This window comes from Rattus norvegicus, chromosome 13, assembly GCF_036323735.1.
Source record: "Rattus norvegicus strain BN/NHsdMcwi chromosome 13, GRCr8, whole genome shotgun sequence".
In the NCBI taxonomy this organism is placed as follows: domain Eukaryota; kingdom Metazoa; phylum Chordata; class Mammalia; order Rodentia; family Muridae; genus Rattus; species Rattus norvegicus.
Window position 1 is genome coordinate 67501978 of NC_086031.1, and position 14865 is coordinate 67516842.

A 14865-nucleotide genomic window follows, 5' to 3' on the forward strand; every position below is an offset into this window, starting at 1 on the left:
CTGTCAGAGGAAAAGCTGTTATTATTATTCTAGTGCTAACTACTGGCCCTGGTTGCCTCAGGGACCAGAAGATCCTCACATATACCAAGTGATGCTACGAAACCTTGCCCCACCCCAAGTCACTCCTGATTGGTTATTAAAGATGCCTACAGCTTCTAGATGGGCAGAAGAGAAGTAGGTGGAGTTTCAGCTCTCAGGCTTGGGGTCTGAGGCAGGACCGTGAGAGGCAGAAGAGAAGGTGGAGAGAGTAGAAGACACTATAGGGTAGATGAATTATGAAAACTAGGCCATGAAGGCTGGCCAATCAGAGTAAGAGCAGTCCAGGCAGAATATGGCAAGTCATATCTCGCTCGGGGTTATAGGCAGGGAAGTAGACATAATAGCTTAAAGGGTAGATATCTGCCCAGTTCCAGTTATTTAAAGGCTTATCATAAATATAAAGGTTTTGTCTTTTATCTAGAACTGAATGATCTAAGGTAGAAACCTCCAATTAATATTTACCACAATACCTGCCTGCCCCCACTAGGAGTCTGGAAAGTGCTTCACAGATGTGATGTGACCTGTTTGAGGTAGGTTTTAGAAACAGTCCAAAAGACGAAAAGAGGAGAGAGTTAGTCAGGGATGGTCAGGAGACTATGTTAACTTGGAGCTGATGATGGCCCACCACTGTGTGGTGACAGGGACTGGAAAGAGTGGACAGAGCTGACCCAGACCCCGACTGCTGATACCCTTAGGACAGAAGAGTGGGCTATCCCCATCTCCAACTTCTTCCTGGAGGTCTGAAGTCTGTGCTGGAGTAAAGACAGAAGAGCACACAACTCCCTGGGTGGCGAATGGCTGTCTTATGGGAGGTGACAACTGGACTTGGGAAAGAAGACAAGATCGTGGGCTACAGGATGCGGGCCTGACATCAGGGCAACTGGGGGTGGATTGTAAGGCTCCAAGTGAGTCTTAACTACTGGGACCCCCCCCCCCCCCGCCCAAGTGAGACAGGAGGACAGAGTTTGATGCAAACGCAAGAGGTTTATCTTCTGTTGCTTTGGGGTCGGCCTTCAATCAGTCCCTTGTGGCGAGTGACTAGAAGGTGACCCTGAATGGCTATAGCAAGCAGTTTTTATACTTTTAGGGGTACAGGTTGCATCAGCAAGGTTACAGTTTAAACTTATTGGCTAAGCATATTGACCTTTGAATCTATTGCCTAGCAAGCGTATGACATGCATTCTAACTCTATCTGGGACCAGAGGGTCAGGTGACTATGTCAGTACATTCTGTGGATTTAAGAATGTCCCTGTTCCTCCCGAGAACTGTAGGTGGAGAATGGAACTTGGCCTAGCCTTGACCCGAAGCGGGAAGCTGGTGCTTGGCCTAATCTTGACCGGAGGCAGTGGGTGTAAAGCTGGTGAAAGCCCCTAGGGTCCCCATAACCTACCTACTTTCTACCAGCTCAAGTCTCTTAATAGCTCTTCTTCAAGATGAGCTTGTCTTGAAGGCTGGGCTGAGTAAGTCTCATGCACAGACCTGAGAGTGTAGCTGGGAGCAGGAGTCAGCCACTAGTAACTTACACAGATGTAGAAAATGAGAAGCCAAGGTCTGAGAGATCACTGGATGTCTAAATGTCAGGCTAGAGTGCTGCTGCTGCTGCTAGGGGGATAGGAAGAGCAGGAGGAAGAGGAGGGGAAGGAGGAGGAGGAGGAGGAGGAGGAGGAGGAGGAGGAGGATCACAACGTTGCTTACATAAAGCCTTGTTTGGCTACAAGTACACTCGATTTCTCTGAGAATAATTAAGTCTGTTAATTAATAATTAAGTTAAGGTCTGTTCACCCACTGGGCAGATGTTGCTATTACCTGTGGGTCATTTCCCAGCATGCATGCTGAGTACAAGCTTTGGCTCTGACCTACTCCATTTTTTTAATACTGAGACAGGATCTTGCTAGATTGCCCAAGGCAGTCCTTGAATTTGGGATCTTTTTGTCTCAGCTTCTTAAATTTTTTTTTTTTATTTATTCATTTATTATATATAAGTACACTGTAGCTGTCTTCAGATACACCAGAAGAGGGCATCAGATCTCTTTACAGATGGTTGTGAGCCACCATGTGGTTGCTGGGAATTGAACTCATGACCTCTGGAAGAGCAGTCGGGTGCTCTTAACCGCTGAGCCATCTCTCCAGCCCTTGTCTCAGCTTCTTAAATGGCCAGAGTGGCAGGCCTCTGTCACCAGGCCAGACTCTGACTCCTTCCATCATTCCTTAAGAGCCAGTGCCAAGGGTCTGAGAATAAAGGGCAGTGTCCCAAATTTCAAGGGACCTAAGAACTAAGCAGGTAGAGAGGAAACACGGTCGTTATTTAGGAGGAGGTAAGACAAAGGGACAATACTCCCTCGGTAATCTAGAGTGTGGAGCGGGCTGTCGCACAGGTATGGACACAGGAAGGAGACTGGATGGGTGAGCCTGGAAGCTTGAGGAGATGACCAGGCAAAGAAGCGAGATAGGAAGGGCTGCCAGAGACAGGGGCGAGGCTATGCAACGGCGCCTTCTTCTTCTTAGCCCTCCTGCCTTTACGAACCCTGTGCTGAGTTCTTTCAGGTGCCTCAAGACAAGACTTAGAAACGTTCATGCATCTGACCCTCATGAACTGTGTTTCACCCACCAAGGAGTCCGGACCTCAGCGGATTTCATCATTTAGACACCCTACCTCGATTTTCCTCAGAAAAGTTTGGTTGTTGTTGTTTGTTTGTTTGTTGGTTTGTTTTTAAATTAACTTAGACGTTAGCAGGGCAGTAAGTAAAGGAATCTGAAATCTGTATTTACAGAAACTAGTGAACTCATTAGTCATACGAGGAGCCGTCTCTTCAGCTTCTCACAGACAGACGGAGAGATGATAACGGCTGTCACGTCTGCCTCCCAGTCTGGGTATTTCCTTAAAGTTATCTCAGACCCTAATGGACACTCAAGATGCCCCACCCTGTCTCAGGAATGTGTAGCATGGATCCTCACCCCCCCCCTCCAGATTTAAAAACAAAACAGCTAGTCTATTGGTTGTGCATCTATAACTCCAGAATGGGAATTGGGAATTCAGACGAGCCTGGGTTACATCCGCAGACCACAAACAAGCGTGTCGACAGCCTGAGACCCAGACCTGAGAGAGAGGACCAGAGAGCAAGGAAGTCTTCCAAGGACGAAAAGAGTCAAGTACAGGGGCATGTCCAGACCTGCTGAGGTCCCCCTGACCTGAAGCTGCCACAGAGGGTGTGGGAGGCAGAGACAAGTAGGACGTAGCAAAAACACTTAGAGGAACTGACTGGCTCATGGCAGGCAGCCTCCGATGTACTTCCTCTTTCCTAGCCAGCCTCCTCCAGCCTTCTCTCTTTCCTTTTCTCTCTCATGCTAGCTTATGCGTCAGTTCCTGAACGGTGGGGAAACTTCCTGACGCTATGAAGCCGCCCAAAGGGAGGCTAGACCCCATTCAGTGCACTAGGCTGGAACGCTGAAGCCCGGGGTGCCAGTAGCTCTAAGGAGAGACACCTTGAACTACCATCCTGTCTTCTAGTAAGCACCTAACCATGTCCCTAGCTGAGGCCATCAGGCTCTGGAATGAGGGGGTGCAGGCAGCCGACAAGAAGGACTGGAAGGGTGCCTTGGAGGCCTTCAGCGAGGTGCAGGACCCCCACTCGAGGATTTGCTTCAACATAGGCTGCATGTACACCATCCTGGACAACCTGCAGGAGGCTGAGCAGGTGAGTCGAGGGGCCCGTAATTATAGCCTTTCTGACCTCTGGAAACCTCACCTTCCAAAGCCTTAAAGGAACAAAAGCCTTCTAGAACTACCCCAGAGGCCCCAACTAACTGCCTCTGGCTGAGCAGGCAGTTTTAAGAGCGCCCAGGGCAGGATTTTTCCGAGCCACCCAAGGGTGGGGCTCTGCTCTACAAGATCTCTACATTATCCAAGATCATCTTTTAACCCTTTGTGAAGACTTCTTAAGCTGTGCTCTCTTTGACAGCGCCTCCTGGGTAAGCTTTCTCTGTCTTACCCTGGCATCCAGTTTTAAAATGCCTCTATGGCTTCTAGGGACTTACCATCCTATTAGTTTGGCCTGCTCAAAGAACAATTCTGATCAACAAGGCAGGTTACTTCTGTAAGGATTCTGAGGCTAGCTGAGGAAACTCACACTGTGATTAAGTCATGAGGTTCACCAAGGGTGTGGGGTAGGTATTTCTATGTCTTTTGAAGTTTTTAAAATACATTTTCTCTGGTTTGGCGTTGAACATGTCCAATTCTGTTTATTTTATTTTGATTTTTTTTCTTTTCTTTTTTTTTCGGAGCTGGGGACCGAACCCAGGGCCTTGCGCTTGCTAGGCAAGCGCTCTACCACTGAGCTAAATCCCCAACCCCCCCCACCCCCTTTTTTTTTATGACAGGGTTTCTCTGAGGAGCCCTGGTTATCCTAGGACACAATCTATAGATCAGGTTGGCTTTGAACTCACAAAATCACAGAGATCTGCCTGCCTCTGCCTCCGAAGTGCTGGTATCAAAGATGTTCAACATGCCCACCAGGCCTCTTGATTGATTGATTGATTGATTGATTGATTGATTGATTGATTGATTGTGTGTGTGTGTGTGTGTGTGTGTGTGTGTATGCATGAGAGAGAGAGAGGTGGCTACATATGTCACAGCACACATGTGTCAATCAAAGGACAGCTTTGTGGAGTTCCGTCTATTTTTACCGGGGTTCCAGTGATCAACCCCAAACCTCCAGGATTGCACAGCAAGTGCCAGGAGCTGTCCACCCTGTTTTGTTTTTGTTTTTGTTTTTGTTTCTTGTTGCTGCTGTTTTGTCTTTTAGGTAGAGTCTCTTATTGGCCCAGAACTTGCCCATTAGGCTTGGCTGGTTAGAGAGCCTGTCTCTGTCCTCCCCACCCCCACCTGTCCCCCGCCTTAGATTAGAAAGGATGTGACCCCACACCTGCTTGTTTTTTTCCCACCTGGACTCTGTAGGCTGTCAAGCTTCCGAGGCCAGCATTTTACCCACTGACCCATTTACCCAGCCTCTGCCCCCTCCAAAGAACCAGTTCGCACTGGTCATCCTTTTGCCAGCAGGGGAACAAACACTGCCCACACCCTGACAGGAGGAGAGAAAGTAACTTGATATGCTTAGACTCTACGGTCTGCAAGCATATGGCAGGGAGTATGGCCCATCCAGCCTCTGCCTGGAGGGAGGACTGCCTCCTCCACCTCCTCCCCTCAGGATGGGGCTGTATCCTCAGAGCTGGGGGACAAAAGGAGGCAGCTCTCCAGGACCAGGCTCTGACATAGGCCCTGCGTGCTCACACCCTGGCCTGGACCTGGCACTCTTGGCCAAGCTGTGCCACCTCACACCCTCAGATCACTGGCTTCTACCCTTACTGGTCAAGATCTTTCTTTCTATTTTTCTGTTGCCAGACCTCTTATCCCCTCTGCCCTTGTTTTCCTGTTTAATCCAATATAAATAATATTATATATATGTATTCTTATTTGTTTTATTATTTTAGTGCTATAAATGGTTACACAATACATCTATATCAAACAAAAACAATATACATTGTAACTATATCACTATTATTATTATTATTATTTTAATGCGAGTGGGTGTTTTGAGACCATGTGTGTACCTGATTCTCAAGGGGGCAGAAGAGGCTATCAGAACCTCTAGAACTAGACTGCAGATAGTTGCAAGCCACTACGTGGGTGCTGGGAATTTTATACTCTTCCTCTGGAGGAGCAGCAAGCACTCTTATCTGCTGGGCCATCTCTCTGTCCCCATCACTTATTTTACAGAGGAAAGCAGGGAGGTTCAGGAAGATTAGGTAACTCACCACAGGCTATGCAAAGGGGAAATAACACCCCAGGGCATTTCGACCCAAAATGTCTATACCCCAAGCCAATTTTGTCACCTTGCATTGCTGAATCATTATGACACACATCTTGCCTCTTGCTGCCAATGCTTACACTTCCTCTCTGCCTGGCTCTGTGGCCATGTAACCCTTCCCCCTGCAGGCCTTCACCAAAAGCATCAACAGAGACAAGCACTTGGCAGTGGCTTACTTCCAGCGAGGAATGCTCTACTACAGCATGGAGAAGTAAGTGGTGTCGGAGTGTGACAGCGGCCTTTGGGTCTTTGTTCTGGTAGACTTGGTATTCAATAAGTACCGTCCAGCTTCTGTGGGTAGGAAGGCTGCCTTGCTCTTTCTGGGCAGTTATGCAAGAAATATCATGCGAGAGGCTTTTCTGGGGGGGGGGGTTAGGGGGAGGCAAGTCTGACCTCATTGTAAGTCATCAGGGCACAGCCGCAAGGAGCCTGAACCACTGGCTACCTGTCCCTCTCTCCCCAATGTCCCTAATGAGGACATTCACTGTGCCTCTTTGTGTAGGACTGAGCAGTCCCAAAACAAGGTTCATCATGAAATCAAATCAGTCCTGGCTTCACCCATGCTGAATGTGTTTGCAAAACCTGGTTTAATTATAGGGTGGGGGTTGGGACCTATCACAAAAATAAGAATACAAACTATTAGCAGCATATGTATAAGTTAATACAGACAAATTAAATACATGTGTGTTTAGATAGACAGACAGACAGACAGACAGACAGACAGAATTTACGGTTAATGGCAAATTTTAAAGAATGGTTTCTAAACACTATAAACCCATTTGTTGCATAGACTGGAAAGGCATCATCAGTGGTGTACCATTCTAGTTGTTTCTGGATGTTGGGATGATAATGAAGTCCCTTTCCCTCTGTCAGCTCGTGCACGTTTTGGGCTATTTACTGATTTAAGTAAAAAGACAAAACAAAACAAACAACCAAAAATCCAAAATGAATATTAACTAATAATATTAATTCCCTGTTCTACCCTCAAATGCCCAAAGAACACACACACACACACACACACACACACACACAAAGGCATAATATTCGAAATATGAATTTCAGATATTTTAGGCAAAGTCAGCCAGCAAACTGACTCAGGAAAGTGTCCGAGTGTGTACACACGTTCTAGGGAAGAGGAAAATGGCTGAGTGGAAGGAAGACTTCTTCAACAGTGAAACTGGGCAAGCTTGGCGTGGTTTGGGGGCAGGACATCGAGGGGACTGGGGAGCAGAGGAGGAGGGGAGTGGATGATGTATTCCTGAAAGTTCTCAGATCATGGAGGGATTAAGTCACTCTAGACTATGAGCAAAGGGAGGAGACTGGTGCTTAGGAAATCAATTCAGGAATGAGTACAGCCGTCCTCATGAACGATGAGGGTCTGAACCAGGGCAGCACCAGTGACAAGGGCCAGAAGTGGATTTCAGAGGTGGTCACCTTGATGAGGCACCGGGCAGGCATATTCTGAGCAGTCTCTGTCACACAGCAGTAACTGGCTGCTTACAGATGGAGTTGAGTAATTTGACAGAGTGGCTCCTTAAAGATCACAAACAGGGGCTGGAGAAGATGATGCCTTAGAGGATAAGAGCACTGACTGCTCTTCCAGAGGTCCAGAGTTCAATTCCCAGCCCTCTTCTGGTCTGCAGGCATACATTCAGGTGTGTACACACACACACACACACACACACACACACACACACACACACACACACACGAGTGTTTATAAAAAGATAAAGAGAGGGGAGAGGGGGGATATGTTCTTTGGAGGTCTGGGGGAAGGGGTGCCTCAGCAGGCCCATGTTGAGGCACCTCTTCCCCCTGAGGGACCGGTCACAGGACAGTATAGTACAGAATAGAGTTCATTTGGGGCATGGGGAGGGGAGTTAAGAGGGTAGTAGGGCAGAGAGAGAGAGAGGGAGAGAGAGAGAGAGAGAGAGAGAGAGAGAGAGAGAGAGAGAGAGAGAGAGAGAGAGAGGAGAGGAGAGGAGAGGAGGAGGGTTGTAGAGTAGAGTCTGGCCATGAGCATGTGGAGAGAAGGGGAGAGATGGATGGGGAGAGATGGGGAGAGAAGGGACAAAGGGGAAAGAGAGAGCAAGGGAAAGCAGGAGCAAGAGCTCTCCTCTGCCTTTGAGACAGGGGTTTATGTAGTAAAGGCTGTTAGCTGATATAACCTTGAATTCCTAACCTTCCTACCTCCAGTTCCCAAGGACCAGGACTACAGACATAAGCTACCATGTCTGGTCCCTGCCCCACCCCCTGCCCCTTGGAGTTTTTCTAAGTTATTCAAAATCTTCGCCTTCCAGGCTCTGGAACTTTCTGACATTTTCATGTAGGAATTCCTTCTGGAAGTCTGTTCTCTTTTCCTATTGTCTCTTTGTCATAGGTTATTGGAGATAATTAAAAGAAAGAACTTGGAGTTTGTCTTTTGAGATGAAACAGGCTGGGGTGGGGTGGGGTGGGATGTGGCTGGCCTCTGTAGACATTCTACGTCTCTGGATTCAGAAGATCCTGGATTCAGGAAGCAGAGATGAGAAGAGAATGTTGTGAGGAGAGCAGCCACATTGTCTGTAGAAGCAGAAATCTCCTTTCCCCAAACCCCTCTCCAGATGGCCTCTGCATCTGTGCCTTTTCTTCCAGTGAGACTTGCACTTTATTCTCACTCAGATAACTGACCGCATGTACAGACAGAGAACCTTGAAGTTCTATGAGCACTAGTGGTTGCTCTTAGCAACAGATGAGCAACCCACTTTACAGGCTGACAGCACCTTCAGATCAAAGCCCTCCAAAGTGGCCGGTGGGGCCAGAGCTCACCCACTGAATAGAGTTGGCCACTTTGTTCATCTGGCCAGTAGATCCCCAGGATCTGCTTGTCTCTGCATTCCTAGAGCTGGGGTTATAGGCGCATGCTATCGTGCTTGGCTTCTTATTTTTTTTAAGATTTTATGTGTGAAAGGACCACAGTCAGCCTGAGACACACCAAGACCAAGTTCTCAACACAAGGAGATTTATTTGCCCCAGAAGGTCAAAGGGCAGGGAATAAAAGACCAAGACAGGGGGTTGGGGATTTGGCTCAGTGATAGAGCGCTTGCCTAGCAAGCGCAAGGCCCTGGGTTCGGTCCCCAGCTCCAGAAAAAAAAAAAAAAAAAAAAAAAAAAGACCAAGACAGGAGACAGAAGATAAGGGAAAAAAAAAAAGGAACAAGGGAAAGGGGAAGAGATATTTGTCCTGACCCTGGATAGAGAGGGGATGGACGTGGCCCATAGGCAAATAGCACTTTATAGAAGTAAATGGGGAACCCCTGTGTTAGGATGGGTTGGTTTGTTTTGATTGGGTATGTTAATTAGCCAAAAGGGGACTTTTGATAGCTGGACCTCATAGAGGAGGGAGTGGCCAAATAAGGAACTAGAGCTGGGGCTAGCTTTAGGAATGTAATCTAAGGGTTTAGCAAAGGGAGAAAGGGAAAAGCCAAAGCCCCTCTGCACCATACCCTCCATGTGTCCAGGTGTTTTGCCTGCAGGTATGTATGTGTGTGTGCCTAATGCCCATGGAGTCTAGAGCTTGTATCAGGTCCCCTGGAACTGAAGTTACAGATGATTATGAGTCGCCACCTGAGGGCTTGGAACCAGACCCCAGTCTTCCGAGAGAGCAGACACCACTCTTAGCCGCTAAGCCTTTTCTCCAGCTACTGGGCCTGGCTCTTGTTAGGTGGGACTTGAGATCTGGGCTCAAGTTCTCATGCTTGAGGAATAAATGCTTCTCCCTTTTCTTTCCTTTCCTTCCCTTTCCTTTCTTTCCTTCCCTTTCCTTTCTTTTCTTTCCTTCCCTTCTCTTCCCTTCCGTTCCTTTCTTTTCCTTCCCTCCCTTCCTTCCTTCTTTCCTTTCTTCCTTTCCTTTCCTCTCCTTTTCTTTCCTTTCCTCTTCCTTCCTTCCTTTCCTTTTCTTTCCTTTCCTCTTCCTTTCTTTCCTTTCTTCTCCTTTCCTCTCCTCTCCTTTCCTTTCCTCTCCTCTCCTTTCCTTTCTTTCCTTCCCTTTCCTTTCCTTCCCTTCCTTTCTGTTATTTCCCTTTCTGTTCCTTTCCTCTCCTTTTCAGTAAGTCATTTGTTTGTTCCAGACATCTTTTCTGTAGCTGAGGCTGACCTTGAGCTCTTAGCCCTCTTGTCTTTATTCCCCATCACTGGGGATTATAGGTGTAAACTATGCCTGGCTCTTTTGGAATTTTTTAAACAATGAAATCGTTATACACCCATTGTCTTACATAGGGTTTCTTTGCTGTGAAGAGACACCATGACCAAAGCAATTCTTTATTTATATGAGTACACTGTAGCTGTCATCAGACACACCAGAAGAGGGCATCAGATCCCATTACACATGGTTGTGAGCCACCATGTAGTTGCTGGGAATTGAACTCAGGACCTCTGGAAGAGCAGTCAGTGCTCTTAACTGCTGAGCCATCTCTCCAGCCCTCAAGGCAACTCTTATAAAGGGAAACATTTAATTGGGACTGGCTTATAGTTTCAGAGGTTTAGTCCATTACTGTCATGGTGGGAAACATGGCCAAGTCCAGGCAGACATAATTCTGGAGAAGGAGCTGAGGGTTCCACATCTTGATCTGTAAGCAGCAGGAGGTGATTGAGCCACTGGGCATGTGTTGAGCGTCTGAGACCTCATGCCCGGCCCCCCCACAGTGACACACTTCCTCTAACAAGCCCACGCCTTCTAATAGTAATACTCCTTCTGGGCCTATGGGGGCCAATTCTATTCAAACTACCACACCCATATGTGTTAAATTAACTACGTGAATATTAAATGAAGTAGACAAATGTCTACTTCAAGGAAGGTATGGATTAAAAGGGGGAACTAAGTCGTCAGGGCCTGTGACCGTGGTGTGAAGCAGAGTTGGACTAGTGCACAGGGACGGAAAGGTGTGGTGCTGAGCCCTTAGGCTTTCTTTCCTACTGTGTGGAGCTTGTCTTAACAGGGTCATTCTTACCAAGCAGGGTCTGACCCCTCAACCACTCAGTCACCTGGCTTCAGGGTTGCTTGCCTTAAATTCTAACAGAACAAAGTCAGAGGTGTTTCCCAAGCAGCAGAGTGACTCTCTCCCTCCCACCAAACTTCCCCGTCCCCACCTTTGTCATCCCAAAGAAAGGGGGTGGGGAGGGGACTGTAATTTATCATTCACACCTCGAGAGCCTCGTGGATCTTCAGACTGTGGAAATAAAAGCAGGGTGACACCTTTCAGAATAAGGCGGAGCTGGCCTAGAAAGGGGAGGGGGCAAGGCCTTCTTCCTGCTGGGCTGGGAGGATTGACCCTGTCCTCCGGTTGGAGTGGCACCGGCAGCATGCTGGGGGTGTTGCCTGTTTCGACTCCTCCCCCTCACCGAGACTCTCTTATTCCAGTGTATGTGCTCTGGGACTCGAGGCTGTGTGTGTATTGGTAGCAAAAAGGCAAGCAGTGGCTTCAGCTGTTACTAAGGAACCCTTGTGGGGTCGGACGGAAATGCTAAGGGAAAGTCCTCTGGAGCCGAGAGCCTGCCTGGGGGCGTGGCTGTTTCTCGGCAGAAGTCTTAGGAAGCCTCCAGATGGCACAGGAGGGCGCTCGGAAGGGGGCCAGCAGGGTTGGACCTCTTTCAGAACTGATCCTACTCGGTCCTGTGCCGTGGGATCCAGAGCTGTGTGTTAAAGCTGGGCTCCTTGTCATGGGTGTCACCGAGGTCATCAGCCGCCGCGGTCACAAGCCGCCGCGGTCACAAGCGCGGGGGTGAGGAGAGAAGCCGCAGCCAGGTGGGAGGGGCCCGCCAGGCAAATGATTCGTGCAAAGGCAAGTCTTAAAAATGGACATTGGAGCTGGGAGTGTAGCTCAGCTGGTAGAGTGATCGCCTAGCTTGAGAGAAGCCTTAGGTCACTTGATCCCCAACATAAACTGAATACAATCCAGCATTCGAGAGGTGGAAGGATCATCCCAGGTTACACAGTGAGTTTAACACCAGCCCTGGATACATAAGACCCTATTTCTAAATAACAACGGCAAACGGACTTTAGCAGGGCTACCCCACCCACCAGCTTCTTCACACAAAAACAAGCACTCTGGATAACGTTCCTTTTTTTTTTTTTTTAACACTGTGGACATCTTAATGAGACAGAGAATTACGCAGAGAACTTTGCTGAGTCCCTCCCTACAGTGAGTGCCAGGTAGGCTCAGGGCATCTCCACAGCTGAAAACCACCTGCTCAGTCAACTCAGCAGGGAGCAAGGCACGATTGTAAGTCAGTGCTGATGACACCTGAAATGTCCCCTTTGAGATTTTCCCTGCTCCCAAACAGGCTGTGAAACACAGTGGAAATTGCATCTGCTCAGAGAGCAGGACACCTGCGCCGCCTCCTGCCCTCTCCTTGCTTCAGGGGACCAGATAACCACACACGCCTGTGCTTACAGACAGGGGTCCGGGAAGCCTACGCTTCTCATTTTTTTTTACAGGGTGGCCTGAGATAACATCTTCCTCTTTCCCAGAATGTGTGAAAGAGGCAAGAGGCCACAAAACCCAAAGCTAAACTGGACCCAACAGAAGATACAGGGCTGCGGGCAGGAGGATGATGCACACAGCTACAGCTGTGACAAGGAACCCCTGGCAGCTGTGGCCGGGCAGATCTGTCCTTGAGTGAGGACTGCCATGAATCTGTCCGGAGAAGCAGGGTGGTCCTGCTTGGAGCTCCCCACTGAGACCAAGAGCTGTGTTTGAAGGTCACTCAGGTCATCAGAAAGGTGGGAACAGGCTGGAGAGATGGCTCAGCGGTTAAGAGCACTGACTGCTCTTCCAGAGGTCCTGAGTTCAATTCCCAGCAACTACATGGTGGTTCACAACCATCTGTAATGGGACATGATGCCCTCATCTCGTGTGTCTGAAAATAGCTACAGTGTACTTATATACAGAAAGATGGGAACTATGTATATAACACGTAGATAAGAGTAGTCCTCATTGCTGGTTACCCCAGGTTAGCCCCAGGGTACAAAAAATTATACCTAGTCCGTAGAGTCTTTGAGCTCAGGGTTGGTGAGAAGGTAGAAGAGGTCAAACAGAATAGGAGTGCTTCTTTTAGTGGGATGGATGGAATGGAGAAACACCGAGACGTGGGTTCTGCATTTCTTTCTCCACAACCTGCATGGGACCAGCTTTCTTCTCCCCCTGTCCTGCAGATATGACCTTGCTATCAAAGACCTTAAAGAGGCCTTGACTCAGCTTCGAGGGAATCAGCTGATAGACTACAAGATCCTGGGGCTGCAGTTCAAGCTGTTTGCCTGTGAGGTAAGGAGGGACGGCCCTAGAGAGGAGTTTGGAAGTTTAGCCCTCTATTCTGGCAGAGGCTTGCCAAAGTCACGTGACTTCTGTGCCTTGAGACTCTGGCTGTCAAGAAAACACTGAGATGGGTGTGGCTTAGAGGTGAGAAAGTGCCCTCCCATGTGTGAGACCCAGGACCTGATCCAGCATGGACAAGGGGAGGAAAGAAAGGGAGGGGGGTAGGGGGAGGAAAAGAGAGAGGAGGGGAGGGGCATTCAGTGATTTCAGGCTCTTTATAAAGTCGTTGGATACCGAGAGGGAACGTTTTCTTTCTGACTCAAACAGAAATAAGCTCATTGTGTGCTCTGAAGGGAGAGCAGACAGGAGTGTGTGCTGGCCCAGGAGAGCATTCACTGTGATTTGCATATTTTACTTGGCAATTCGAGTGACAGGCTATCTGCTCAGCGTTATTCGTCCATGTTCAAAACCATGGGTTCTCTGTGGGGAACCTGTTGAAACCCATCTGGGTACTTGGTTAACACTGGAAGAGAGACTGTGGGCCATTCGGTAGGTCTGTCAAAGAAAAGCACTAAGTGCACGGTGAGGTGAGGTTCTCCAAACAAGGACAACTTCTTGCCTGTTTTACTGAAAAGGACAGGCTGGCTGGCTCTGACTTGTGAGTTTATGAACACAAATTGTTTCTTCCACAAGTAACCTTTCCTATCAAACTTCCAAATGTACGCCACCAGCTTTAAAAACAAAAGGCCCTGGAAATGCCATTGACCTTTATTTAGAAGTAGTGCTGAACAGACATCTTCTTTTGCTTCAGTTTCTCAGGCACAAGAAGTGAAGCGTTCCCAGGGTTGCTTGGAGCTGCAAGTAAAAATAGATTCTATCTCTGCCCGAGTCCCTGGGGACGTGTGGCCCGTCCTGCTCTGTCACAGACACACAGCTACAGCGCTGCTCACAAGGGAAGGCGTGCCTTTGCTTTGGGAATTGGCTGGCGTGAGACTGGTTCCCCCAAGAACAGGGATTAGCGTTCTCCATAAGTTTGTAGCAAGCACTTTGTTATAGGGTCTGTCCTGTGCTGTGGGATTTGTGGCTCTTTATCTCTGGCCTCTCCCCATTAGACACCAGGAGCATCCCACCTTGCAATGACCAAATGGTCTCCAGACATGGCCACTTGTCACTTACAGGTATGGAGGGGGTGAGCAGGCAGCTCTAGAAAAAGAAGTGGGCCTTGCGGTACCAAGCAGCTCCAAGAGGGAATCCTCCATGTTGTTAGGGTCAAGATGGCCCAGGGATCAGGAAACCACTCATTTCCCTTCTTAAGCTATTCTTGTGAAGGAACCCCAAGGTCCTTCTGGTCAAAAAACTGCTTATGGGGAAAGGTCTCAAGAGAAGGCAGCTGAGAAAAAATAAGAAAAATTTAAAGCTGGTTGTGGTCTCTTTTCTGTCACATGTCGTAAATAGTTTAGGGCAGCCAAGTGTGTGCCACATGCTTCTCAACTTATGATGACAGGTTCTGTCCAGATAAAAACCCATCTCTATGTCTCTCTGTCTCTGTTTCTGTCTCTCTCTGTTTCTGTCTCTCTCTCTCTCTCTCTCTCTCTCTCTCTCTCTCTCTCTCTCTCCCCCTCCCTCCCTCCCTCCTTCCCTCCAGTGTCTCTTATGTTTTTCTTCCTCTCT

At 48.4% G+C, this 14865-nt stretch overlaps 1 protein-coding gene across 1 annotated transcript in view; it reads left to right on the plus strand.

Moving 5' to 3' along the window:
• The first annotated feature begins 3514 nt into the window (after positions 1-3514).
• Positions 3515-14865, plus strand: part of Ncf2 (neutrophil cytosolic factor 2) — a 30524-nt gene continuing 19173 nt past the window's right edge. Inside the window, exons 1-3 of the mRNA NM_001395185.1 lie at positions 3515-3734; positions 6032-6114; positions 13095-13203. Of these exons, the coding sequence (NP_001382114.1) occupies positions 3561-3734; positions 6032-6114; positions 13095-13203 (366 nt within the window). The 5' untranslated portion in view covers positions 3515-3560. The remainder of the gene's footprint in view (positions 3735-6031; positions 6115-13094; positions 13204-14865) is intronic.